At 45.8% G+C, this 26,977-nt stretch overlaps 1 protein-coding gene across 2 annotated transcripts; it reads right to left on the reverse strand.

Moving 5' to 3' along the window:
- Window positions 1-15,022: 15,022 nt before the first annotated feature.
- Window positions 15,023-22,992, reverse strand: MTG2 (mitochondrial ribosome associated GTPase 2). Of its 2 annotated transcripts, none has more exons than XM_069751194.1 (7): window positions 22,898-22,992; window positions 20,861-21,076; window positions 20,625-20,772; window positions 20,198-20,313; window positions 19,789-20,007; window positions 16,948-17,086; window positions 15,023-16,451 (listed from the first exon to the last, which is right to left on the reverse strand). In XM_069751194.1, exons 2-7 carry the CDS (start codon window positions 21,068-21,070, stop codon window positions 16,060-16,062), a joined length of 1,224 nt encoding a protein of 407 aa, XP_069607295.1. In that variant the 5' UTR covers window positions 21,071-21,076; window positions 22,898-22,992; the 3' UTR covers window positions 15,023-16,059. The 2 variants fall into 2 exon arrangements, with proteins under 2 accessions (XP_069607295.1, XP_069607294.1); XM_069751193.1 differs by lacking the exon at window positions 22,898-22,992 and adding an exon at window positions 22,696-22,889.
- Window positions 22,993-26,977: the final 3,985 nt, after the last annotated feature.

The following is a 26,977-nucleotide window of genomic DNA, read 5'->3' on the forward strand; positions in this document are numbered from 1 at the left end:
ACTGAGCTCCCGAGCTGGGGAGACGAGAGGGGAAAAACCGAGTTGGAGGAGGCGTGGAGAACTCTATTTTGTAGCCAGACGATACCAGATCCCTGACCCATTCGTCGTGAATGACGGAGAGCCAGGCTTGCTGAAAAAGGAGTAGACGTCCTCCTACTCTGGTGGTATCGACTGGTGCCGTTCCCGAGTCATTGAGACGGGAATCTGGGGGGGTCTCGAATCTCTGGTTCTGGACTGCCTCGGCTTTCCTCGCCAGGAAGGATTCGGCCTGAAGGAGGGACGAGCGTCTCTGTCTGTGCGAGCGGATCGGTCTGATCTGGAAAGACCGGTAGGATTGGACCAGGCTGGGCTGGTACGAAAGGGCCGAAAACGAAAGTAAGGCTGGCGCTGGAAGGCCGCCTTGGGCCTCTGTTGGGGAAGGAACTTGCTCTTTCCCCCTGTGGCGTCGGAAATCAGCTGGTCAAGCTTTTCACCGAAAAGGCGCCCACTTTGAAAAGGGAGAGAGATCAGAGATTTTTTAGAGGTGGAATCTGCGCGCCACTCTCTGAGCCAAAGAGCCCTTCTGATAGAGATGGCGTTAGAAGCTGCCGATGCTGCGCAATTCGCTGCATCGAGGGAGGCGTACATCACGTAATCACTAGCCATGGCTATCTGTTTAGCCAGGTCCGCCATCTCAGACGGGAGGTCCTGTTCATGAATGGATTTCGCTAGAGCATCCGCCCAGGAAACCATTGCCTTGGCCACCCAAGCCGCGGCGAAGGAGGGGGCTAGGGAAGAGCCTGAGGCTTCGTACACAGAGCGAGCTAGAGAGTCTAGCTGGCGTTCGGTGGGTCTCTAAATTGAAGCGGCGTCCGGGACTGAAAGAAGCGTTTTAGAAGCCAGGCGCGAGACCGGGGGATCTACTATAGGGGGATCCGTCCAGTCTTTCACGAGATCTGCTGAAAAGGGATACTTAGATACCAGGTCCTTCTTACCCGTGAAACGCTTATCTGGACGCTCCCTGTGTCGCCTGACTATATCCAGAAAATCTGGGTGAGAGGCAAAAGTTTTGTGGGAACGCTTGGTTCTGGTAAAAGAGACAGCGTGTTCCGGAGCGGAATTAGAGTCATCATCCACCTTAAGTGCGTGATTGACTGCTACAATGAGGGAATCAACCGTAGCTCTGAACTCCGGAGCCTCCGGGTCCAAAGATACTTCGGACTCATGTTCAGAGTCGTGAACGCTGCGAGCCCCCAAAGAGGGTGAGCGAGAGGTGGAGCTGCCAGAGTCTGAGTGGCGAGGTGAGCGCTCAGGAGAGGTAGTGCGGGTCCGTTTTCTGGATGACCGTGCCTCTTTATGGAGAGAGCGGCCCCTGCTGGCCGACGATTCCCCTGCTACGGAGGGATCTCTTAGGACCTGTAACGGATTGCCCCGTTCCCCAGGAGGATTTTGAATGGATTTGATGGCGTTGGCTAAAAAATCCACGGACTGCGAAAGTGAAGCGACCCACGGGGGGGGGGCTAGGTACGCCGGAGTCGGTGGCGGTGGAGGGCTCCTGGGCACATGGGGCATCGCAGGCAGAGCAGAGGGGAGAGCTTTGAGGGCGGGGAAGTGGAGCCTGGCAGGTGGTACACGCAGAAAAAAAGGTCGAATGCACCTTTGAGGATTTTTTAGTCTTAGACTGAGACATGGTGTACACTAATGCCAGATACCCAGGGTCTAGCCTAAGGAAGCGAGGGCGGCGCTGCAGGAGAGAGCTGACGGTCTCCTTACCCTGGTCCTGTGTCCCACAGAGAAAAAGGGAGACGGCAGGAGAACTAGGCGACAGCCGGCGTGCACAGCGCTGCACGTGGAGGACGCTGCGGCTGGGAGACCTGGAGCTGCGGCGTGCAGAGAGGATCCAAGATGGCCGCCGAGACCTGGGGGAGAGATCTCGCACACAGCGAGAAGCGCCAGGACCGGAGGGCGGCACCGCGCGATGACGCGAAAAAGGGGGCGGAGCCTATCGGGAAGCGCCAGATCCCCGGCCGGCTAGGCCGAAGCCGGGGACTAAATTTGCGGCTTCGGCCCGGCGTGCGGCCGCTGATGGCCGGGACAAAAAGGGGCCCAGGAATAAAGTGTGCCACTAGTAAGGGGGAGCCCTCCGAACCGCAGAACCGGCGACCACCCTCCCTTCCCACGAGACACTTACCCTGATGGAGCAGCGCACCAGGGGCTGAGGTAGGAGTGTCTGGGGTGAAAGACAGGGACGGTGCAGGGGTTGGGAAGCCTCCATCCACCAGCCCCAGAAAGGGGGGTGGAGAGGAACCGTCCACCACCTGAATCAGCCGCATGCAGTGGTGATGCAGGGTGTGCTGCACGGACGCCACGGGTACTAGTGCCTCTGTACAGCCGAGGGTGAAACCTGGTGGACAGGGCAGATGTCCGGCAATAAAAAGGCCTGGCTGCAGAAGAGGGTACTGGAGGTAAAACACCAGTGCTCGTCTGAACAAAGTGGGGAGATCGGCGCCCTTTTAGGGAAAAAACCGTCGCCCAAAAAAAGGTCAGCTCAGGCAGTGACTCCCACGTCGCAGGAGAGGATACGGAGAGGTAAAACTCCCGTGCTCGCCTGTTGTTGGTTCGGGGGAGATCGGACCATGAAAGAATCCGTCGCCCCCTTCGTCCGCGTAGAATTAAAAAACAGTGTGCCTCCTACGGACACTAAGCTTGAACTGGGTCTCTGGAAGCCAGCATGAGGGTGTATACTGCAGGGGAGGAGCTAACCTTTTTTTGTGTCAGCCTCCTAGTGACAGCAGCATAACCCATGGTCCTGTGTCCCCCAATGAGGCGAAGGAGAAATATATATATATATATATATATATATATATATATATATATATATATATATATAACCTTTTTGGCAGTAAATATATACCCAGTGTTCAGCCCAAGAGTCATCATATCGACGACAATTCTTGCAATTCGTATTTAGAAAACAAAAGGCTAAGCTGGAAAGCAATCCCATATAACATCACCCCACTAATGACAGGAACTGTCTACCGCCACAAGCTCCAATGAGAAACCACTGCACAAGGGTCAGCCTACCGCTGTGGTTGCGTCTTGCATTCGTGACTTCTACTTGGCCCTGTGCTTCTTAATTATGATGAATGTTTCTTGAAATGAGATTAATTCCAAATGCTGACAAATACAATTTGAGCCATTTAACTGTTTGGTACAGATGCCGAGGGGGGCAAGCGAAGGCTCACAATTAATTCATCAGTCTCAATTGAGACATTTTGCTGTCCGGGTGAGTTAATTACTTGGAATATAGAAAAGTGAAGGGGTTAACCCTGCATGTGCTGGAAGATTGAAGACCCATCTGCAATAAGAGGAGCACATTATGTACTTTTGGGGGAGATCATAATATGACTGATTGGTGCTGGCAAATCATAAGCTGCTGGCAAATCATAAGCTGCTCAATAACACCTTATGCAGTTTGACATGTTGCCCACTGGGAAACTATACCATACATTGGTGCAGTCCACGCCGGGTGAGGTCCTTCTTCTATAAAGTGCACACTTGACTCCTAAAAGGTGTTTTCCATTTTCAAAAAGGCTTGACCTCTCTGGAAAAAAAATAAAATAAAATTATTAATTACTCCCTGAAACTCCAGACCTGCTCACAACCAGCCTTTACTGACATGGCTGCATCAGTGACACAACTAAAGTACCGTACATGACCGCTGCAGTCAATCAGTGGGCTCAGAGCTCATTCTGATCTGCTGCAGTGGTCATATGCGGTAGAACATGATATACACATGCTGCCCCACGTGTCTTCAGATGCGGAGACACAGCGCTGGAGCATCAGAAAGTCATGATGATTTTAATTTATCATTTCAGTCAAGTTTTTTGGGGTATTCAACATGGGAAACATCAAACCCCTGTAATAGAGACTTCAGTGAAGAGCAGCACATATGTAGCACCAACGCTTCCGCTTTTTGTCCTATTTTCGGTCTCTGATATCCACATTGGTCAGAACAATAACAGGATTTTTGACTACTTACAGTAAAATCTGTTTCTCCGCGCCTTCATTGAGGGACACAGGAAACCATGGGTGTATGCTGCTGCCCCTAGGAGGCTGACACTATGCACACAAAAGTTAGCTCCTCCTCTGCAGTATACACCCCACCAACCGGCACTAGATTAATCAGTTAGTGAGAAAGCAGTAGAAGCAACAAGTACAAGAGAAAGAAAACACACAACTCAGACTGTAACAATATGACACAGTAAACTGAGCTGTTAAACTTGAGAGGGTGCTGTGTCCCCCAATGAAGGCTCCAAGAAACAGATTTTACAGTGAGTAACTAAAAATCTTGTGTCCCAAAGCAGTCTGAGGGAAGGGAACAGCAGAAAACTGTTCAGGTCGGAGAACCACTGCCGCCTGCATGGTCCTTCTACCCAAGCTGGCATCCACCAAAACGTAGGTATGAACCCTGTAAATTTCAGCGAACATGTGAATGGAGGACCAGACTGCCGCTATGCAGAATTGTAGAGCGGAGGCCCTATGGTGTACCGCCCAAGAGGCGCCCACTGCCCAGGTAGAGTGTGCCTTAATCCAAAATTGCCATCCAGATCCAGGAGGAATAGTTGCCCTGGAGGCCAGAAGGCCTTTACGTGCACCCTCAAAAATGACAAAGAAATAGTCCATCTTCCGAAAGGGGGCGGTCGTAGCCAGATAGATGCGCATCGCCTTGACCAGGTCTAAACTGATCAGAGAACGCTACAGAGGAAGAGTCAGAGCCGAACAAAAAGGAAGGGAGGATAATATCCTCATTCAGGTGAAAAGCGCACACCAACATGGTAAGGAATGAAGGTATAGGTTGCAAAGCCACCTTATCTTGGTGAAGAACCAGAAAAAAGATAGGCGACAGGAAAGAGCTGCTAACTCCGAGACGTGCCTAATGAAGGTGATGACCACAAGAACCACCACCGTCTAAGACAGAGAGCCTTCTAGAAGTGGGTCAAATTGAGAAGTCCTAAGGGTCTCCAGGACTAAATTGAGGTCCCAGGGGCCCATGAGAGTCCAAAACAGGGGCATGGCGTGTGCCACCCCCTGGAGAAAATTCTGGCCTGAGAACGGGAGATAGCATTAAGCTACTTACTGGTAGCGGCATTTCTCGGAGGCCCATGACAGCACGACGAGAGAGGGGATCCGCCCATTAGGAACAGGAAACCTACAGATACAAAAGGGCGGTACCTCTCCCTTGCCTCAGTTGTATTTCAGAGTCTTGAGAGGACTACCGCGGTTAGTGGTACACAAAAATATACACTATATACAGATTATATACAAAAATAGCAGACATCTATTGGGACTGGTATCATATTGTGAAATATATACATTTATATGGAGTGCAACCCCCACGTGAATAGGGAGGGAACTAAGGGTGCTGTCATGGGCCTCCGAGAAATGCCGCTACCAGTAAGTAGCTTAATGCTTTACTCGGACTCCCATGACAGCACGACGAGAGAATTACAGAGATGTAAGCTTCCTTAGGGAGGGACTATGGCCTGTAGCACCCTTAACCCGAATGTGAGATCAGAGGAAGCCCCCAAATCCAACCTATAGTGCTTAAAGAAGGTGGACGGGGATGACCATGTGGCCGCCTTACATATCTGGTCGATTGATACTCCAGACTTTTCCGCCCAGGATGTAGCCATGGCCCTGGTGGAATGCGCCCTCAGATTCTGCGGAGCCGGACCCCCACCTGCAGTGTAAGCCAAAGAGATAGCCTCCCTAATCCACTTTGCTAGTGTGTACTTTGATACCCTAAGGGTACCGTCACACAGTGGCATTTTGATCGCTACGACGGCACGATTTGTGACGTTCCAGCGATATATCCGTGACGTTCCAGCGATCTCGCTGTGTCTGACACGCTCCTGCGATCAGGGACCCCGCTGAGAATCGTACGTCGTAGCAGATCGTTTGAAACTTTCTTTCGTCGTCTAGTATCCCGCTGTGGCGGCATGATCGCATGGTGTAACAAAGGTGTGCACGATATTGTATACGATGTGCACATAGTAACCAACGGCTTCTACATCGCACATACGTCATGAAATTATCGCTCCAGCGTCGTACATTGCAAAGTGTGACAGCAATCTACGACGCTGGAGCGATATTGTTACGACGCTGGAGCGTCACGGATCGTGCCGTCATAGCGATCAAAATGCCACTGTGTGACGGTACCCTAAGTCCCTTTCTAGGGTTTTGGAAAGATAAAAACAACGCATTATCTTTCTTCCAAGTGTCAGTAATAGAGATGTATTCTAGCAGGCATCTCCTAACATCTAATGTATGGAGTAGTTCTTCTTTAGGGTTGGAGGGATTGGGAAGGAAGGATGGTAAAACTATCTCCTGTGTCCTGTGAAACTGTGATGACACTTTCGGTAAATAGGCTGGGTCCGGTCTGAGGATTACTGTGTCTGGTAGAAACTCTGTATAAGGGGATACCCTGGAGAGCGCTTGTATGTCTCCAACTCTACGAGCAGATGTAATTGCCACAAGAAAGGCTGTCTTAAGAGATAGGGCCTTAATTGAAGCTGAATGTAATGGTTCAAACGGCTCTCTAGTCAATGCTGACAGGACTAGGTTGAGATCCCAAGGCATAGATCTATCTTTATGTATGGGTCTAGATCTAATAGAAGCTTTAATGAACCTTGAGATCCAATAATTATTGGCGATGTTACATGAAAATAGAGCCCCTAGGGCCGAGACATGTACTCTTAGGCCGGCGTCACACACAGCGTAAAACAATACGGTCCGTATATTACGGCCGTAATACGCTGAAAAGTCCCGAAAAAAGTGGTCCGTAGCTCCTCCGTAGGCAGGGTGTGTCAGCGTTTTTTGCGCATGGCATCCTCCGTATGTAATCCGTATGGCATCCGTACTGCGTGGTTTTCTCGCAGGCTAGCAAAACCAACATACCGCTATAGAAGTGATCCATGTGTCCCAAAAAGAAAAGAAAATATATATATACTGTCTATATATATATATATATATAGATAGATAGATAGATAGATAGATAGATATATATATATATATATATATGTCAGTAGACACATATATTAGAGAGAAAAGCCGGTAATTCAGTGCGGTGTACAGTAAAATCACACTGACAGCTTACAGTAGAATAGGTAGAATAAATGTGTACACATAGAATAGGTATATATATATATATGTCATTAGACACATATATGTATATATATTAATATTTATTCCAGCGCTAGACAGCTTGAAAGCCGGTAATTCAATTACCGGCTTTTTCCTTCTCCTTCCTAAAACCCGACATGATTTGAGACATGGTTTACATACAGGCTTTTCTCTCTAACAGCGCTGCGTATTTCTCGCAAGTCACACTGCTTGTCCGTGTGTAATCCGTATTTTTCACGCTTCCATAGACTTTCATTGGCGTATTTCTTGCGCAGTACGGTGACAAACGCAGCATGCTGCGATTTTGTACGGCCGTAGAAAGCCGTATAATACTGATCAGTAAAATACGGCAAATAGGAGCAGGGGCATAGAGAATAATTGTGCCGTATTTTTTGCGAGTTTTACGGACGTAGATTCTGCGCTCTTACGTCCGTAAAACTCGCATGTGTGACGGCGGCCTTAGAGTACTAGTGGATAGATCTAGCTCTAGGCCTTTTTGCAGAAATTCTAAGATTTGTTTAATAGGTAATCCCTCTTCTAAATTAAAATCAGAAGAGGCCAGAAATTTCCGCCAGGTCCTAGCGTAGATTGTTGTGGTTATCTGCTTTCTACTTTTCATAAGGGTCTCAATTAGACTCGGGGAGAACCCTTTGCTTTTTAGTAACGCCCTTTCAAAATCCATGCCGTTAAATGGAGATTCTTTACTTGAGGATGGCTGATCGGCCCCTGGTAGAGCAGATCTGGAATGTCCGGAAGTACCCAGGGGTCCTCCACTGACATGATCCTGAGCCAAGTGAACCAGGCCCTTCTGGGCCAGAATGGGGCAATCAATATAACTCTGGCTCGATCTTCTCTTATCTTCCTGACTACTAAGGGTATCAGGCCTAGTGGAGGAAATGCATATGCCAGTTGAAAATCCCATCTGATCAGAAAAGCGTCTACCGACAGAGGATTTTCTCTGGGATTTAGGGAACAAAATTTTGTTGTCTTCCGGTTGTCCCTGGTAGCAAATAAGTCTACTTCTGGATGTCCCCATTTGTGGACGATCTGATCGAACACGTAATTGTTTAGGGACCATTCCCCTTGTCTCAAGGTGTTGCGGCTTAGAAAGTCCGCTTTGATGTTGTCTTTTCCTCTTATGTGTAGAGCAGTTAGGGATAAGAAGTGATTTTCTGCTGTCTGGAACAGACGATCCGCCACTCTCATCAGTGACTCGGAATGAGTTCCACCCTGATGATTTATGTATGCGACCGCCACCTGGTTGTCCGATAGGATCTTGACATGATGACCCTGTAGATATATGAGGAATTTTTTCACTGAAAGCTCTACTGCCATTAACTCTTTCTGGTTGGAGGAGGCTGATGTTAGGGGACCATAGACCCTGAACCATCATGTCATCCATGTGTGCTCCCCAACCCGTAGGGCTAGCATCTGTAGTTACCACACGTGTTACCTGTGACACCCAGGGAACTCCCGCCGATAAGTTTTTACTGTCTAGCCACCACCTAAGAGAAGTGAGTGCTTTTGGACCTAAGGTAATCTGATCCTGCAGGGACCCCTGTAAGATTCTATCATTAACCAGCACCTCGGATTGTAATGGTCTGGTGTGGAACTGGGCCCAACGGACGGCGGGAATGCAAGAGGTTAAAGAACCCAATAGTGACATAGCCTGTCTAAGGGTCATGGATGGCTTATCAATTGCCCTAGACGCCTGTTGTTGGATATGTAACAACTTGTCGGGTGGAAGACAACACTGTTGGGATTCTGAGTTTAACAATAGTCCCAAAAATCTTTGTATTTTCTGGGGCTGTAAACGAGATTTTTCATAATTTACGATCCACCCCAGATGCTCAAGTTTGGATGTGGCTGTCTCTAGCTGAGAACGGCAATGGTCTTCAGAGCTCCCTACTATAAGAAAGTCATCCAAGTAGGGAATAATTAGGATGTCAGACTCTCGTAAAGGCCCCTTCACATTAAGCGACGCTGCAGCGATACCGACAACGATCCGGATCACTGCAGCGTCGCTGTTTGGTCGCTGGAGAGCTGTCACACAGACAGCTCTCCAGCGACCAACGATGCCGGTAACCAGGGTAAACATCGGGTAACTAAGCGCAGGGCGGCGCTTAGTAACCCGATGTTTACCCTGGATACCATGCTAAAAGTTAAAAAAAACAAACACTAGATACTTACCTACCGCTGTCTGTCCTCCAGCGCTGCGCTCTGCTTCTCTGCTCTCCTCCTGTACTGTCTGTGAGCCGGAAAGCAGAGCGGTGACGTCACCGCTCTGCTTTCCGGCTCACAGACAGTACAGTAGGAGTGCAGAGCACAGCGCTGGAGGACAGACAGCGTTAGGTAAGTATCTAGTGTTTGTTTTTTTTTACTTTTAGCATGGTAACCAGGGTAAACATCGGGTTACTAAGCGCGGCCCTGCGCTTAGTTACCCGATGTTTACCCTGGTTACCAGTGAAGACATCGCTGGATCGGTGTCACACACGCCGATCCAGCGATGTCTCCAGGGAGTCCAGCGACGAAATAAAGTTCTGGACTTTATTCAGCGACCAACGATCTCCCAGCAGGGGCCTGATCGTTGGTCGCTGTCACACAGAACGATTTCATTAACGATATCGTTGCTACGTCACAAATAGCAACGATATCGTTAACAATATCGTTATGTGTGAAGGTACCTTTAGTGTGCCATGACTTCGGCCACTAACTTTGTAAACACCCTAGGAGCTGCTGATAAGCCGAAGGGAAGAGCTCTGAACTGGAAATGGCGAATCTGGCCCCCCATTGACACAGCTACCCTCAGGAATCTCTGGAAGTGTTCATGTATTGGAACATGATAGTATGCATCTTTTAGATCTACCACTACCATGAAACAGTGATTAAACAACATTTTTATTGCTGAATTGATTGTTTCCATTTTAAATGATTCATTGACCAGGAACTCATTAAGACATCTGAGATTAATGATCGTTCTAAAAGATCCGTCTGGTTTCTTAATCAGAAAAAGAGGAGAATAAAATCCCCTTCCTCTTTCTGATTCCGGAATTTCAATCAGCACGTTCTTGGAACATAAGTTGATAACCTCTGCTTCCAGGGCTGCTTGCTCAAGGGGGGAGGAAAGTAAAGGGGTTGATTTAAATTTTTCACGAGGCCAGTGATTGAAGTCCAGTTTTAGACCTTCAGTAATGATGCCTCTGACCCATTTACTGTTTGTAATGTCAAGCCAAGCTGAAGAGAATGCTGACAGTCTACCCCCCACAGGGATCGCTAGTCATTGGTCCGGTTTTTTCTGATCCTTTGAGGAACGGCGAAACATATAGCCCGTACCTCTACCGCGTCTGTCTTCCCATCTGAAACTTTCTCTAGTGGGAGAGGACCCGCGTTTTTTCCCGCGACCAAATCTCCTTCGATTGAAGGGCCGGCGGTAAGATGAATATAGACTGGGGAATTTCTTTTTGTCATCCCCTGCTTTTTCCAACAACTCGTCCAGAGTTGGACCGAAGAGATATTGTCCTTCGCACGGAATGGTGCAGAGCTTGGTTCTAGACTGAATGTCACCTGACCAGCATTTCAGCCACAAGGCCCTGCGAGCCGCGTTGGATAGTCCTGCCGCTCTGGCCGCCATTCTGACAGAGTCCACCGATGCGTCCGATAGGAAGGCTGCAGCATTCTGGATGGTCGGTAGAGCCTTCAGAATAGTATCCCTGGATGCACCGTCCTTAAGCTGAGACTCTAACTGATCTAGCCAGACCATTAAAGATCTGGCCGTACATGTTGCCGCTACGGCTGGTCTGAGAGATCCAGCCGCCATCTCCCAGGTACCTTTAAGGAATATATCTGCCTTTCTGTCCAGAGGATCCTTGAGGTTTCCCATATCCTCAAAGGGTAATGAGGCCTTTTTTGACGCCTTTGCAACAGCCGCGTCCAGTTTAGGAGCTTTATCCCATGTATCCACAACCGGATCGTCAAAGGGATACCTGCGTTTTAACGCTGGTGGTAAGGCCCCCTTTTTTTCTGGTCCTGAATCTTTTCGTTTACCGGGAAAGATCTATGTTTTTTACGATCAAGTCCGCTAAACATCATCTCCTGTTTCGAGGGCTGTGATTTAGGTTCCTCTATACCCATGGTGCCTCTGACTGATTTGACGACTTTGTCGATTCTATCCAAGGGTAGACAGAATCGTCCTGACTCCTCATCTGATGAAGAGGAGAGAGGACTGGAGAGATAGGAATTCTCCTCTCTTTCTTCCTCTGAAGAATTAGAGTCCAAGAGAGTCCTATGCTTTGAGCCTTCCGCTTGGGATAGGGACCGTAGTGATTCCCTTACTTCCAGCCGGATCATTTCCCTCAGATTTGCCGGAGTTACGGACTCTTCTGCTACCTAGGGGAGGACAATATAGGAGATAACTAATATCTGACCTAAAGTCACTACCACCAACCCGCTCCTGTAGACCTCACCGTCTGCTGTATACAGAGGGCACATAATTTTTTTTGAACAAGAGTCAGGTAGAGGGACTCCACAGAGGGCACATTCCTTATGTTTAGACTTCCCCGTACTCTTCTTCCCCTGGAATGATAAAGTATAAAGGGGCCCGCGTCACAGAGTGAACTTTCACGTAGATCACTTACCCGTGCGCCAAAGTACAATACCGGAATCCGAGGGGTCTCTTTAGTCGAAGCTCTGGATCCTTGTTCGGAAGAGCTCTTACGACTGGACTGGTCGCCTCTATCCTTCTGTTTGGGCTTCTGACGTACCTCGTCTGGCAGCTGCTGCTGCTCACCACCACTCTCCATGACGAAATGCGACCAAAAGCAGGGATCTGACATCTCCACCTGCATAAATACCCCTTGGATCCGGTCAGCAGATGGGCCAGCGCTGTCCCTATTGGCCCAGGATACAGCAGAGGGCAGGAGATCTTGCGGTCAAAAACCGGCACACAGACGCGATGGGCGCCGCCATATTGGAACGACTGTGCATGCGCAGACGTCCGGCGACCCGGAAGCGGCCGCTAACTCCGCCCCCCCACGTCACTGCACCCGGAAATGCTCCAGCACGCGCTGAGAGCTGTGCAGGACGCCGGGGAATGGAGCCCAGCGCTCCGGGAGCTCACCCACACGCCTGAGCCCGGCACCCGCAGCCCCACCATACCGCTGCACCACCAATGGGAATACTTACCTGCGCTGACGCTGATGGAGGCAGGAAATCCTCCGGACTCCGCTCCCTGCTGCGAACGCCACTGCCGTGAAGTCCAGCAAGGACCACCGTGGCGTCTCCAGGGATCTCCGCACCGGCCGAGGTGAGGTAGGAGACCCCCCCGCTACCGTAATCGGCCGGCCGGCCTGGGCCTTCTGTCTGTAGGCACCCGTCCCCTCAGGAACAGGAAACCAACTGAGGCAAGGGAGAGGTACCGCCCTTTTGTATCTGTAGGTTTCCTGTTCCTAATGGGCGGATCCCCTCTCTCGTCGTGCTGTCATGGGAGTCCGAGTAAAAAAGGGTTTTTTTGTTGTTGCTTTTTTTTTTTATATATAAGAAGGATGACAAGTAACTGAGAATTCTGGCGGCAGATCAACCCATGGGAAAGAAGATTCAGTCTGTCTGGGAGCCTCCAGAGGGCGTCAATGAGATGCACATGCACATGACAGCGTGACAAACACCTACTATTCAGGCAGCCGAACCCAAACAGTAACTCAGACTTCCTTGTGAAGTCCATGTTCGGTGTCAGTGCCCGAACAGTAGGTGATCGGCACGGACGCCGAACTTTACTGTTCGGGTTCACCCATCTCTAATTATCAGTCTAAAAAAGCAATGGTGGCCAGCATGAAAATTGCAAAATTACTAATTTTGTTTTTCATAAAAAAAAAATCATAAACATGGAAAAAAAATATTGCCAAAAAATATTAAAATATTTTTTTTAAAAAACTTATATAATAAGTCATTTTCTGATGATAGTGTAAGGGGGTGCATTATGTCCTTGCATTTCTTACTTGTCCCTGTACCGTATGTCATGTTTAACTGTTGCGGTTATGTATTTTACTTTTAAATAGGGAAAGCGTAGTACTCACTTATAGCGACAAGATGGGGTACATCAGTGTTGGAAATAGCACTGTAGATAATTAACGGTTAATACTTAGGAGGAATCACTGTGGGTAAGTTAGGGGGACATCCTTGTAGGCAGTTGGGACCAGGGAGCCCGTAATATCCAACAGGTCTATAGCCCTGGGGACGGCATAGTGACCCCGCAACGTTTAAGAGTAAGCCCAGCCATCCAGGGCCAGGGAGGAAAACTACAGTAGTGACAGCAGGAGTAGCAGTGACAGTCAGTGAAAAAGCAGGAGCTTCGTGGTGGACACAGCAGTAGAGACAGGCAAGTCGCTCACCATGTGGAGTATTGCTTCGTGGGCTGATGCCCTCATGTCCGGAGTGAAAGAGACGAGGGAAATCCAAACTGAAGTAGAGCTAAACAGGGAGGATACTGAGGAGCCGTATGATACGGTCCTACCCAAGACCTTGCTTAGTGACAAAAGGAAGAGAACAGGGAAAGAGAAAGATGTGTACTGCTTGAAACATGATGTCGATGCTGAAACAGAACTGGATGTGCTGTGTCCTAAAGTCAGTAAAGTTGTTCAGTTGAAAGTTGTAAAGGACTGTGTCTCAATTCATGCGAAACCGATTACAAAGCGTCTCTTGCAACAGAGAAGAGACCCTGACGGCGCTGAATCAGGAATCGTAGGTATAATGAGTAATGGACACTATATAAATGTGACGAAGGCAGCGTGCCGAAACGCGCGTTGGGGAGGGCACCATCCAGGAACCCGGGAACATTAGAGCACAGTGAGTACACTATCATTATGATCGCACTATGCCTCTCCACTTAGTCTCTTTTCCCGTGTGCCAACACTTGCTGGTATCAACAGCGACACCTAGTGGTATCTCTGCCTATGTCTAGCTCTAATGTTTTTTATGCTTACTTTCTGCATATGCACTCTGATTTGCACACCAGCATTTTTCAAATGAGATTACCCCTTCAGTGATGCCCATTTACAGCTATTATATTTTTATTAATTTTACCATATTTGTTGCACTTTATATAGCACATTTACTATTGCTGAATTTCTAATCCTGGTTAGTTGTGCCCTTTATTTAATTTTATATTTCTACAATTTTCTATAGCATTGCTCTATTCATGTTCTAAGTCTGATGTATTATTATTAATAAACTTTCATGATTTTACATTAATTATATTGGACTTTTTGTCGGGTTTTTCTTTCTGTTTTTTCCTCTTGGTTATTTTCCCCCGATTGTCCTATATATAATTTTAGTCCTGCCCCCGTAATAGATTTAGCTACTATATAGTGCTACCACCACCTAGGACTACTATACTATATTTTATGTTATATAGCTTTACTTATATTTGGTAGTCTCTTTCTATTTAGGGTGGTACCCTCGCTCTGGTATTTTATATTTTTTAAATGTGATGGGAGGCCAGGGTACCTATATACCACAATCCTCGGCTATGACTACGGCCCTGGCTATCTTTCACACTAGCTTCTGTTTAAATAGTACTACTTCTTTCTCACTAATGAGCTACATGTTTTTAGCCACAGACTAAAAATAAATAATTTTATGGGCTCTTAAATGGAATGAAGAAACACCAGACAGACATGTTTGATGATCAACTACGACTTTGCTTATCTAAATTAAGTCATATTCTACAGGCGTAGGCTCGGACAAGTCTCTGGACAATGAGAAAATTCCCTCGCTGTGATTGTCTGCTAGAGAGAACTAAGTAAGGAAGGCGAAGAGCCTCCCCATGACACAGTGGGGCAGCGGAGCACAGTAATAGGAGCCTTAATCTATGCAATTCCTCACATTTTACTATCGCATTGCCAGCAAGAAACACATAGAAATAGCTTTTTAAGGAAATGGGATTTAGAAATCCACTGTACAAAAGTACATCAACTTTGTCTTGACACAAAGTGGTTATTATAATCTCATATAATTAAAGACGCACTCCTCCAAGCAAAGTTTTTATCCTCTTAATATATTACAGTCATCACATTACATAGCAGTGTATTTACAATTGCTCATTTTACCTTTCTACCCAGCTAATTATTCTCTTTTCTCTGCTGTATGTAGAAATAGGAAGCCTCTTTTCCCTTCAGAAATCATTGCCCTCTTCAACTCCTGACCAAGCTGCTCTCTCTCTCACCTGCCAGGGAATTTTGCGGTAACTTATTACTCATACAGGGAAAATTGACCTCCTGTTTCTACATATCACGTAGAAGGATTCAGAATGTCAGTTTTAATCACTTGATGTCATAGACCTAATGGAAAAGAGAAGAATTAACTGGGCAGAAAGGCAAAGTGAGCAACTGTAATTGCACAGCACTATAGAATATGAAGATTGCGGTATATAAAGAGGATAAACATTTTGATAGGAGGATTGCTTCTTTAACAGCAAGTAAAGCAAAATCTCCATAATGTTGTAATTTTGTGTTCTAAATAGTTTTTTATAAAAATGCTACTATTGTGAAAATTTCTGCAAATATGAAATACACTGGGAGAGATTAGGAGGATTGTTTCGCTGTTATTCATTTATAACACAATTGTTTTAAAATGTATTTTGTACATCGTGCCTCCTAGTGGCTGACCTAGTGCTCACATCTCACCGTGCTCATCTCCACACAGTGGTTTATGTATTGCAGTAAAGATGCAGATGAAATCGGGCACGAAATAAAAATCTCCTGTATTACAGGAAGAAAAGGATTCAGTAAATTAGACTGGATGAAGACGAGACAGAACAGACATGGCCAATCCATCCTGGAGGCAAGATAAAGCCCAGGTCCATCTGTAGCCAACCCACATCAAGCACATTTGTTACAGACGTCTTCACCAGCCCCTGTAAGACTCATCTTTCTTTCCTTCTGGCTTGTGCCCATCATACAACTCTCGTAGATGAAGTATAAGCTCTTCAGCATTATCCCCAGTCAAGGCGGACACTGCAACGATCCTGCCTTTTACCTTCCCCCGCAGAACCTCCAGGGTCTTTCTGGCATTAGGAAGGTCCAATTTGTTGGCTACAATGACATGGGGACGGAGTAGAAGACTCTCGTCAAATTGGCGCAGTTCATACTGTAAAGAGCTCAGCTGAGTCCATGGCTCCGGGTGTGTGAGGTCCAGCACGTACAGTAGAATCCGACACCTCTCGATGTGTCTGAGAAAAGCTAGTCCCAGACCCCGGTTCTGGTGGGCTCCTTCTATGATGCCTGGAACGTCAGCCACTAAGATACCAAAAAGAAAGAATAGTTACACATTTAGTAATGAGGGCATTTTTTCTTTACACCTCAAATCTTGTTAGGTTTTATGGCCTAAAACATTATAGACAATAATCTTTCTACCTGTAACACTCTAAGCAAAAAAAAAAAAGGGAGAAATTAGCACCAGAGTCCATTTTCAAGGAAAACAAAGACAGCACTATAGCGCCACCAAGTGGCTGATTTTGGCGTTACAAAAGGAATGTTTGAATTTACTTGTCAGAATGAATATTTAATTTATCGATATTATTTTATATGGAGCAGGAATCTTAATAGACTTTGTACAGATATACTACTTGTTTTATTAAATGAGCAGGTTTGATAGCAAAAATTGTACCCAGTAAGTGGAGCATCTGGTGCCCTTATCTCAGAGAAGGAGGGATTGTCAGAGTTCAGCAGACATTACCAGCTCCTTATTTTATTTTAACACAAACCCAAAAGCTGCTCTATAAGGGTCACTCACCCGCTATCTGCTCATAATCTTGGTAATTGATCACCCCAACGTGAGGATTGAGGGTGGTGAATGGATAGGCAGCCACAGCGGGACGGGCATTTGTAAGGAGGCGTAACAAAGACGACTTGCCGGCATTAGGAAATCCAACCTAAAAACAGGAAAATGTGTTACCTATAACTTTACTTCTGACTGACCGAACAAAATTGTCATTAGCTCAAAGGAAGAAATGCTGAGAAATTAAGGCGATCAGGGCACATCCATATTTGATACAAGATAGTCCTTTCTCCATTCAGCAGAGACATGAAAAGTTAAAGCGTATCTGTAATTTTAATCTGAATTTTATAAATCACTAGTACACATGAAAATAAGAAACTGTGTAATATATCTGTCACAGGGTAACCGCAACAGAGAGGAGCCAGAAGATAACAGCGTCTGATTGCTCCTACTCCAGCACTGAGAAGAAGCAATTCTCTGACGTTTTAATGGTGTTTATTTATTTTGGCAGAACAGGGGTTAATCGGCCTTGTTGGAAACTCTAGAGCTCTCAGCTAAGCTCAGTTACCCACTCCCATCCCTTTTATAATCTGGCACTGATTCAAACCCATGTCAGAGCTAGCTTTTGCAGCATGGCTTAGGAGAGGTGTTCCCTATGGGGAGTTTTAGAGGAGCTACCTGTGACTGTTGCGTGGGTTTGTAAGTGTGGTAATTCCCTTCCCTCCTCTGTTTTTTTTGCCAATCCTCCACGGTGCATTCCTCTGTTATATGTGAGTGTATATTTGTATAGCTGGTGTTTTCAGTTTTGTTTTGTTTTAAATGTTTTGTTTATTAAGAATCCAGAGTTAAATGACATCGGCATATAAATCAAGTAGGGTAAACGTGAAAGATACAGCAAATCATACAATAATCAAAAATATCTCAAGAAACTCAGATGTAAAGATGTCATCAGTCAATTTGACCAGTTTACAAAAAGTCCTCAATCATTGCATTATTAATGAAGGATTCTTGGTTACTATTGTCACACAAACGTGCAGAGTTAAATAACTACAAATTTTAGAAATCATAAATAATCAAAAGTGAGTTAAGTGAGCAACTAGAAACAACAAACATGAGGGGGTAAATATAACTTGGGAAGGGGGGGGGGGGTAAACGGGAAGGAGTGCAAAGAGGAGGAAAAAGGTCTGTTGGAAAATCAATAATGTCTAAGATACAGGAGTGGGGTCTGGCACACAAAGAGACATGAACTTAGAGTTCCTATAAGTTACTATACGTTGGGGCAGCACGGTGGCTCAGTGGTTAGCCTTGCAGCGCTGGAGTCCTGGGTTCTAATCCCACCTTGGACAACATCTGCAAAGAGTTTGTATGTTTTCTCCATGTTTGCGTGGGTTTCCTCCGGGTACTCCGGTTTCCTCCCACATTCCAAAGACATACTGATAGGGAATTTAGATTGTGAGCCCCATTTGGGACAGCGATGATAATGTGTGCAAAACTGTAAAGCGCTGCAGAATATGTTAGCGCTATATAAAAATAAAGATTATTATTACCCAAGGACTCCAGACACTCGAAAAGGAGGAAAGTTTATGGGTAGAAAGCGCTGCCAATTCCTCAGTATGGTACAATTGGTCAATTTTACGTATCAACTGAGTATTGCTTGAATATTGGGTGAGCGCCATAACGTGGGTATCAGAAGCTTACCAGCTGCGAGAATGAAGGAGACCAGCCTAGATACATGTTTGTTATTTGGAACTGTCGGTAGAATTAGGAAGATATGTTCCGGTGTTTATTTTATGTGAATATGCATCACTTCTTTTAAAATATGAGAAACGATGTTCCCAAATTTTTGAATAATGTGAAAAGACCACCAGATATGGAGTATGAGCCCCTCTCCTTTCCCCTGGTGTTGTCAGTTAACCCTTGTTTGTGTAGCCTTGTTTGTCGGGTTAGTGTACTGCGGTACACAGTAGCGCCCCTCTTCCCTGGGTGAGGGAAGAGAACAGATGGAGGGCTAACTCAGAAGGTAAGGCAAGGGTGGCAGCCCCAGCATCTTCACCTTCAGAAATATACCGGGGAATAGGACAAGCTAGGGCGCCCCCTTGTGTTAGGGACAGGGAAGGAGTTCCTGGTCCCAGGTCACCTGACAGCTGTATCGTGACAATATCTTACCAACTTTGTAATGGGGGCATTGTGAGAATGCCGCTGTAATAGCGATGGGGGCATTGTGAGAATGCCGCTGTAATAGCGATGGGGGCATTGTGAGAATGCCGCTGTAATAGCGATGGGGGCATTGTGAGAATGCCGCTGTAATAGCGATGGGGGCACTGTGAATGCCGCTGTAAAAGCAATGGGGGCACTGTGAATGCCGATGTAATAGCGATGGGGCACTATGAGTGCCGCTGTCTGTAATAGAGATGGAGCACTGTGAAAGCCAATGTAATAGCAATGGGGGCATCGTGACTGTCGCTGTAATAGCGATGGGCCATTGCATTTTTTAAAGTACATAAACAGCAATAGCTATATTTAAGACCACGCATTGGTCTGCACACTGGAACCCTGTGCTATTATATACATGATCTCAGTAGAGGTGCTTTTGGGTAGAAATACCATGAGTGTAATTATGGTGGGTGCAGCACTTGCCGTCATACTATGGTCATAGAGCTTAAGGTGGATCAACAGATCCCTTTCGCCTAAATGAGAAGACCAGTACTATTAGAGACTGGAGATAGAAGGGGTCCTGTTGTAAACTGCATTGGGTCTCTGAAAACTTTAAAGTTACCTCACTGAGCAGGGATAACACACACTAGAGACTGCACAGAAAAAAAAAATGAAATCTGGGCAGACTCTATTAACCCTCACCATGCCGGCATGAGCCATAGTTTTCAGTTCCAGATGCAGGCACCGTTCTTCTCCTGGATCACCCGGTGTGGCCATCACTGGAGCTCGGTTCTCATTGCTGAGGAAGAATCTGTTACCTTTTCCTCCGGCTCCTCCATAAGCAGCAACGAACTCCTCCCCAGGTGTGGAAAGATCAGCGAGGGTCACCCCATCCTCCTTCACCAGCGTTCCAACAGGGACCTGACAATGTAGAGAGACACCAACTAGGTGACTATGCAAGAATTTATAACTCGTCCCAATGATTGGTGTCCTCACATCTATCCAGTCAAAATATATATTAAGTGTCGAAGGGATCTGCTGAAGATACGTCATTTGTAAGGGCAGATAATCCCACGCTATCAGCTCATATGTATGTGTCCACCCTGCTCACCTTAATGTATAGGGTGTCACCACTCTTTCCATAACAATTCTTGCTACGCCCACGTTCCCCTTGATATCCTTGGTACACCGAAGCAATGGAGGAGAGTGACTTTACACAATGGTCCACTAGAGAAAAAAAACAGGAGACAAGGTGACAATCTAGGAAATGTCACTGACAATTAGTCTGAAGGTGCCCCGAATACATAGGAATTGATGAATTCATATATGGGGGGGTAAGACACATGACTCAGACATCAGACTACAAAATGCTTGTTTGTAGTCGGTTACCATGGAGACACAAGTATGCAATGACGCTGCATATAGAAAATTAAATGATCAGAAACAAAAAAAAATGATGGCAGCAAAAGTTCACGTACTGGTCAGATATGATCTACTGGTGATGGCCCAATTAGTCCACAACATTGACAGTCGGTTACCTTTAAATATCACGTGTCCTCCATTTCCACCATCTCCTCCATCTGGTCCTCCAAACTCCTTCCTTGGTTCACTGTGGAAGCAGGAAGCTCCGTCTCCACCAGTGCCTCCCAGCACACGGACTTTACGATGATCAACAAAATAACGGGTCTGGGATAAAAAACAGAAATCTAAAATTAGTTCTATATAGGAAAATCCACCAAATATGAACTAGTCTGGGTTTCAGAGTTGGACTCACCAGCTTCTTCTCAGTCACATCTTTCTTGCGACTAACTAAGTTCCGGGACTTGGAACAAACGGAGGATCCAGTAGAGAGAAGACGACAATGTGATGAGGGAGAAGCCAACCACAAATCGCGAAAAGATATAGTACGGGAAGTAACATCTCTGCACAGCGGTAACGGATAAGTCAGCCCAAAGAACCGGGCCAAAAGCTGCATGTTCTGCATGGCTACCTACAACATAAAATGACACAAAGAGCACCAGTCAGGATTCAGAGAAGGGGGCTGGCTTAGCTAATGAGCTGAGCTCACCACCTTCACACTCTGATACATGCTGGCATAGAAAGAAGGAAGGGAGCACGCTCTTGTGCCAATCCCAATGTGGAAGTTGAGCTTTCCAACAAATCTTGTCATCAGGATTATCCTATAGGTATGGCCATAATGGCGCTATTACACGGATTTAATAGATCCTTTCATTGAAAAAATTCAAAGCCTAGTTGTTGTTTACTCATCACTACAAGTTTCGTTTTCTTAAGCTCTCCGTGCATTGGGGTGGTACTGTGGGTAGGGTCTTCGGCTCTTCCCTGGCCCCTCCGCTGTCATTAGTGCCTGAATCTTCTTTTTTAAATTTTGCACCAGAGCTGTCCTAGCCAAGTGTCATGATGAGCCAAGATATAAATAGGCACATGTGCTGCCATTTTACTAAAGACCGCCGCAAAATCAACCTGAGCATGTGCCGCTTGTGCTTAGGATGGCGCCAGCATGAATTTAAAACAGGAAGAAGATAAAAACACGTGAGCGGAGGGTCCGAGGCTGAGCAGAAGACTCTACCCACAGCACTGCCACAATGCACCAAAAGCGTAGGAAACCGAAACTTCTGTTGATGATTAAACAATAACCAGGCTGCGGATTTCTCTACAGAAGGGATCTACTGTATGGCTGCTTCCAACTGGTGTCATACATGTACGGCGGATGTTGTGAAGGGGGTTAAAGATTAAATAAAAGTGTTTTTTTTTAATGATTTTGACCTGGATGTTAAGTTATGAAACTTTGCAAATAACTTTATTAGGGGATTTGTCTTGAATCCTGTAAAAAAAAAAAAAAAAAACATGCAAGTGGCTTCAAAACCCCTGAATTTCCCCAGTCTGCGCACCTGCCTTCAGCGGCATTGATGATGTACAACAGTAATGGAAAAAAAATGACAGTTTAGTTACTCTTTAAGCCTTTTAGGGCCTTTAGTGCTTTTTCGGAAGCTCGGTGGTTAGCACTGCTGGTTTGCAGCTGGGGTCCTGGGTTCCATCCCACCAAGGAGTCTGTGTGTTCTCCCCATGTTTCTGTTTCCTCCCACACTCCAAACACATATACCGATAGGGAGTCTAGATTGTGAGCCCCAGTGATGATGATGATGATGATGTTGTAAAGCGTTGCAGCATATGATGGTGCCATTTATTATTACACTAACTTATAGAACAGCAACAAGTCACATGCTTCACTACAACGGGGAGGTGAGCGCTGCAGACTGGAGTACGTGTTGCGACTTTAAAAGTCACAATTGATGAATCGCCCATGAACAAAACCTTCGCCCACAATGAAATGGACTTATATAGAGGCACAGATGAGAAACAGACGAAACATGAAGTGGGCCCATACTTGTTTTCCACATGAACACCAGTGTCTTATGTCGCCGGCCAGACTCTGCAATATAGGCAACATGGGAATGTTTATGGCCAACAAAAATGCTTCCATTCACTCCAAGCAAGCAGAGAACTATTCGGTTATAATAATTACAGGAAATAAACTTATTTAAAGGAGGCTGTCACTAAAGAAGTGTAAATAACGCATGCACCACATACATAATATTGCAGGGAACTATAAGTACCAGCATTGCTGGACACGACAGAACCACTGCACTGCAGCCGGACAGGCACTGGCTTCATAGGTAGAACTATCACAGCCATGTTGGACTTGTTCCTCTCATTACGGCTGCTATGCAGACATAAAATGCAGACATAACGCATCGACAGCAACAATTCCAGCTGCGCCATTGCTGCTCACCTTCCTGCCCGTCCCATCCTCCACACACTTTACTAATCTGCAACCTTGCCCGTCGCCATTTTCGTGGAGCACATTTGCACTTCGCAAACATGGCCGCGCCACCAAGCAGTAGAAGCAAAGCTACCTCTAGTGGCTGTGACGTAAATAGGATAAATTTCCCAGAATGCCCTGTTCTGTAGTTTTTTGTTTTTGTATGCGCAGGCGCAGATAATCGTGTAAAGGCTATAAAGATATTGCATTATTAATTATATCAATTAGTAAAATAATGAATACTCTTATCTACACAATTTTGCACAAACATTAAAAAGCTTTGAGGGGTAGTTTATTATTTTAAAAATTTTTAAAGAAACAGTGCGATTAACATTGTTTGTGGTCTAAACCTATGTGAATGTCCATATAGTGTAGTGTACTTACATACTCACCAATTGCCATCACCTCCTGGGTCCAGCTCCGCTCCGGTACTCTTTTGGGTCATGTGACGACTATTCTGACTTGTCAGCGCACTCTGGGGGTTTAGGTGTGAGCCGGTAGTCACTCGTACAATATAAGCCTTTGTACCCTCCTTCTGACGCTCCATAGACTTGGGGTATGTTTCCACGTTCAGGAAACGCTGCGTCCAGATGTTACAGCATAGTGGAGGGAATTTAATAAAATCCCATCTCCACTATGCAGTAAAAAACGCATGCGGCATGGCCGCAAAAACGCACATGCAGCGCGTCTTTTCAGAACGCAGCATGTCGTTACAATGAGCAAAACACGCAAGAACACCGCAGGTGACCTGCCAGAGACCTCAGGTGCAAATTTGGTCAGGATTTTACCTGCATAAAATCCTGACCAAATCATGAAGCAAGCCTGAACGTGGACACATACCCTTAGATTGTAAAAGCCACTTCCGTCTCACATAAACCCCAGGGTGATCCGGAAAGATGGAATAGCCGCGACATGACCCAGAAGAAGAGTGGAGCAGCGCTGGACCCCGGAGAAAAAAGCGGTCAGTGAGTATAATAATACACACACATTACACTACATATACACATCAGGTTTCGCTAATTCTAATGGGAGTGTTTCTTTAGCGCATATAATTGTGAGAGCAGAAGTTATTTATCTATCCTGACTCCCATCTTGGTTATTCTATGTGCATCTCCTCTTCTGTGAAATGGAGTCTGAACCAGAATGTCTGAGATAAGGCCAACACATATGTAGCCAGGACTGTGTCACGATTCACACCATGACCATCACCCCTACGTCACGGATCGGGGTGACTTTAGGCCAACAGACTGCTATCACATGTGCAGGGGGGCTTATCTTAGTTATCCTTCCACTGCTACACTGTGATGAAAACACACACAAGGCTATTGGCCTATCAGTTTAGAGCAGGGGCTTATTTTAGTTATCCCACTGCTCTTCAATATACCACGAACTGCAGGGATTTATGTATATCCCACTTTTCAGTTCTGCTTGAAAACTTGCAGCTCTCTGGCGCCCCACTTACCCTCAGGTCAGATTAGGTACTGCACCTAAGGTAATTCGTCGCCAGAAAGGCTGCCTGCTTTGTACTGGCTACTGGGCATGCTGCAGCGAGGTGATATAACTACTCCCACTCAGGCAGGAACAATAATTATCAATGCCGCCGTCTCTACAACGACTCCCAAAGGCACAGAACAAGGTATGCTGCCACCAGCTTCGATTAAACGGGTCCGAAGCTAACCCAAAACAGTAGCGTAATTCCCTTCAGAAGATTTAGGGTACATTTTAGAGCAGGAAGAACGAAACTAGTAATTTAGATATTTTACTCTGAAAGATAAGGCAGTGTTTATAAAAAATATTACAAGGATGTTACAAAAGAGACAATTGAAAATATGTACAAGGTAATTATAAAACTAACAGGGGTTAAATGAGAAATTAACACTTACATGTGTTCAGGACATTGCAGGCAACCAGGCTAGTGGGCGGAGTTCCCAAATATCCCAGTTCATCAGGTCTAGCAGTAAGGGCTTATAGCTCAGCCTGGTGACATCACTAAAAGGGTTGGTTTCCTCAGACCCTCCCCTCTCCTCAGACTTACCAAATTTAACACAAATTTGTATAATGCTCGTATCTCCGCTCCAGAACATGTCAGAATCCCAGCACACCCCTCATTCTTCTTATTTTACAATTGGCTTTCTATTAGTACCAAGTTCGGGCTAGTTGGGACACACAGGTCGGGAGAAATCCGTACTTTTTTACCTGTTGGAATTAGAGGCTCGCGCATACAGTGGCTGATAGATCCGCCGATGGAGATTCGCAAAATGGACTTATTATTTTCCTGGCCAAAATCGTTGGCCCAATATCTTACAATATCAGAACAAAGAACTTCCTGTCTTTAGAGAAATTCTATACCAGTTCAAGCTGGAGGGAGATTTGAGCCTACACCAGCGCAATTGCCTGGACCCTGGAATTTACAGCTAGAGCAATAAAACCTCTTCTACACACACATTCCAGAAAGCAAAACACAAAGTGAAGGGGGGTCAATGCCCACCCTATATGTGCTGGCAAGAGAAACTAAAACTTATATTATACATTATCCTCACAGACTGTCACTAGGAATTTCAGGGCCCCATACTGGCAAAAGTTTTGGGCCCCCTTGAGACTCCACCCAGGCTTCATCCCAGCTCAGCCTCCACCCCCTCAAACCGACCACAGTCCCACTGCCCACTCTTGGAAAAACTCAACTTCAGATGCTAACAGTTCCCATCAAACACCATATCACATACATAGCCAGCAGCTTTTGTTCTGGCCAAAGGATTTTTTTAAGCTGCCATCACGACAAGGTAGACTCTTTTCACCGGGCCCTACTCTACTCTAACCTATTAAAGAATTCTTAAAATATCCAATACTCTTTTTGCATATATTTTTATGTATTTTTCCTTAACGGAATGAGTTACATACATTTTTTTTTACAATGATCATTAATACCATATACAAGGGACCAGGAACACATACAAGGGACAAATACTGTCACACTGAGATCAGACCACATATTACCACCACATAGTTACTGAATAATACCTCATACTAGGGAAAAATACCTCCACACCATGGTCAGGCCACATATTACCACCACATAGTGGCCAAATAATACCACATACAAGGAACAAATACCGCCACACCATGACCAGACCACATATTACCACCACATAGTTACTGAATACTACTGCATACAAGGGAGAAATACAGCCACACCATGGTCAGACCACATATTACTACCACAGTGACCCACAGTACCACAAACAAGGAACAAATACCACCACACCATGACAGACCACATATTACCACCACCTAGTGACTGAATAATACCACATACTAGAGACAAACACCCTCGCACCATGGTCGGACCACATATTACCACCACATAGTGACCAAATAATACCACATGCAAGGAACAAATACCGCTACACCATGACCAGTCCACATATTACCACCACATAGTGACCGACTACTACAATATTGATCATTAAATAAAAAAAACAACACAATACTAAGTGCCATTACACACAGGAGCTCTGTATTTACTGTCAGTGTACAGGTAATACAGTGATCATCAGTGACATAGACAGGAGCTCTGTATATAGTGTCAGTGTACAGGTAATACAGGGATCACCATTGACATTATACACAGAAGCTTTGTATATAGTGTCAGTGTACAGGTAATACAGTTATTTCCAGTGACATTATATACAGCTCTGTATATAGTCACAGTGTACAGGTAATATAGTGATCACCAATTACATTATACACATGGGCTCTGTATATAGTGTACAGATAATACAGTGATCACCGGTGACATTATACTCAGGAGCTCTGTATATACTGTCAGTGTACAGGTAATACAGTAATCACCAGTGGCATTGTACACAGGAGCTCTGTACATAATATACAGTGTATAGTGTGTTATGAACAGGTAATTCAGAACCACAATGGACCTTGAAGTTTAGAGCACACAAAGTGACCTGACAATTACCAAAAATATAGGACGACCTCTGAGACGTGGGAACTCTGCTGACCACAATCCCTAATCCTATCACACCACACTAGAGGTAG

The sequence above is a fragment of the Ranitomeya imitator genome, chromosome 2, assembly GCF_032444005.1.
Source record: "Ranitomeya imitator isolate aRanImi1 chromosome 2, aRanImi1.pri, whole genome shotgun sequence".
Classification (NCBI taxonomy): Eukaryota; Metazoa; Chordata; class Amphibia; order Anura; family Dendrobatidae; genus Ranitomeya; species Ranitomeya imitator.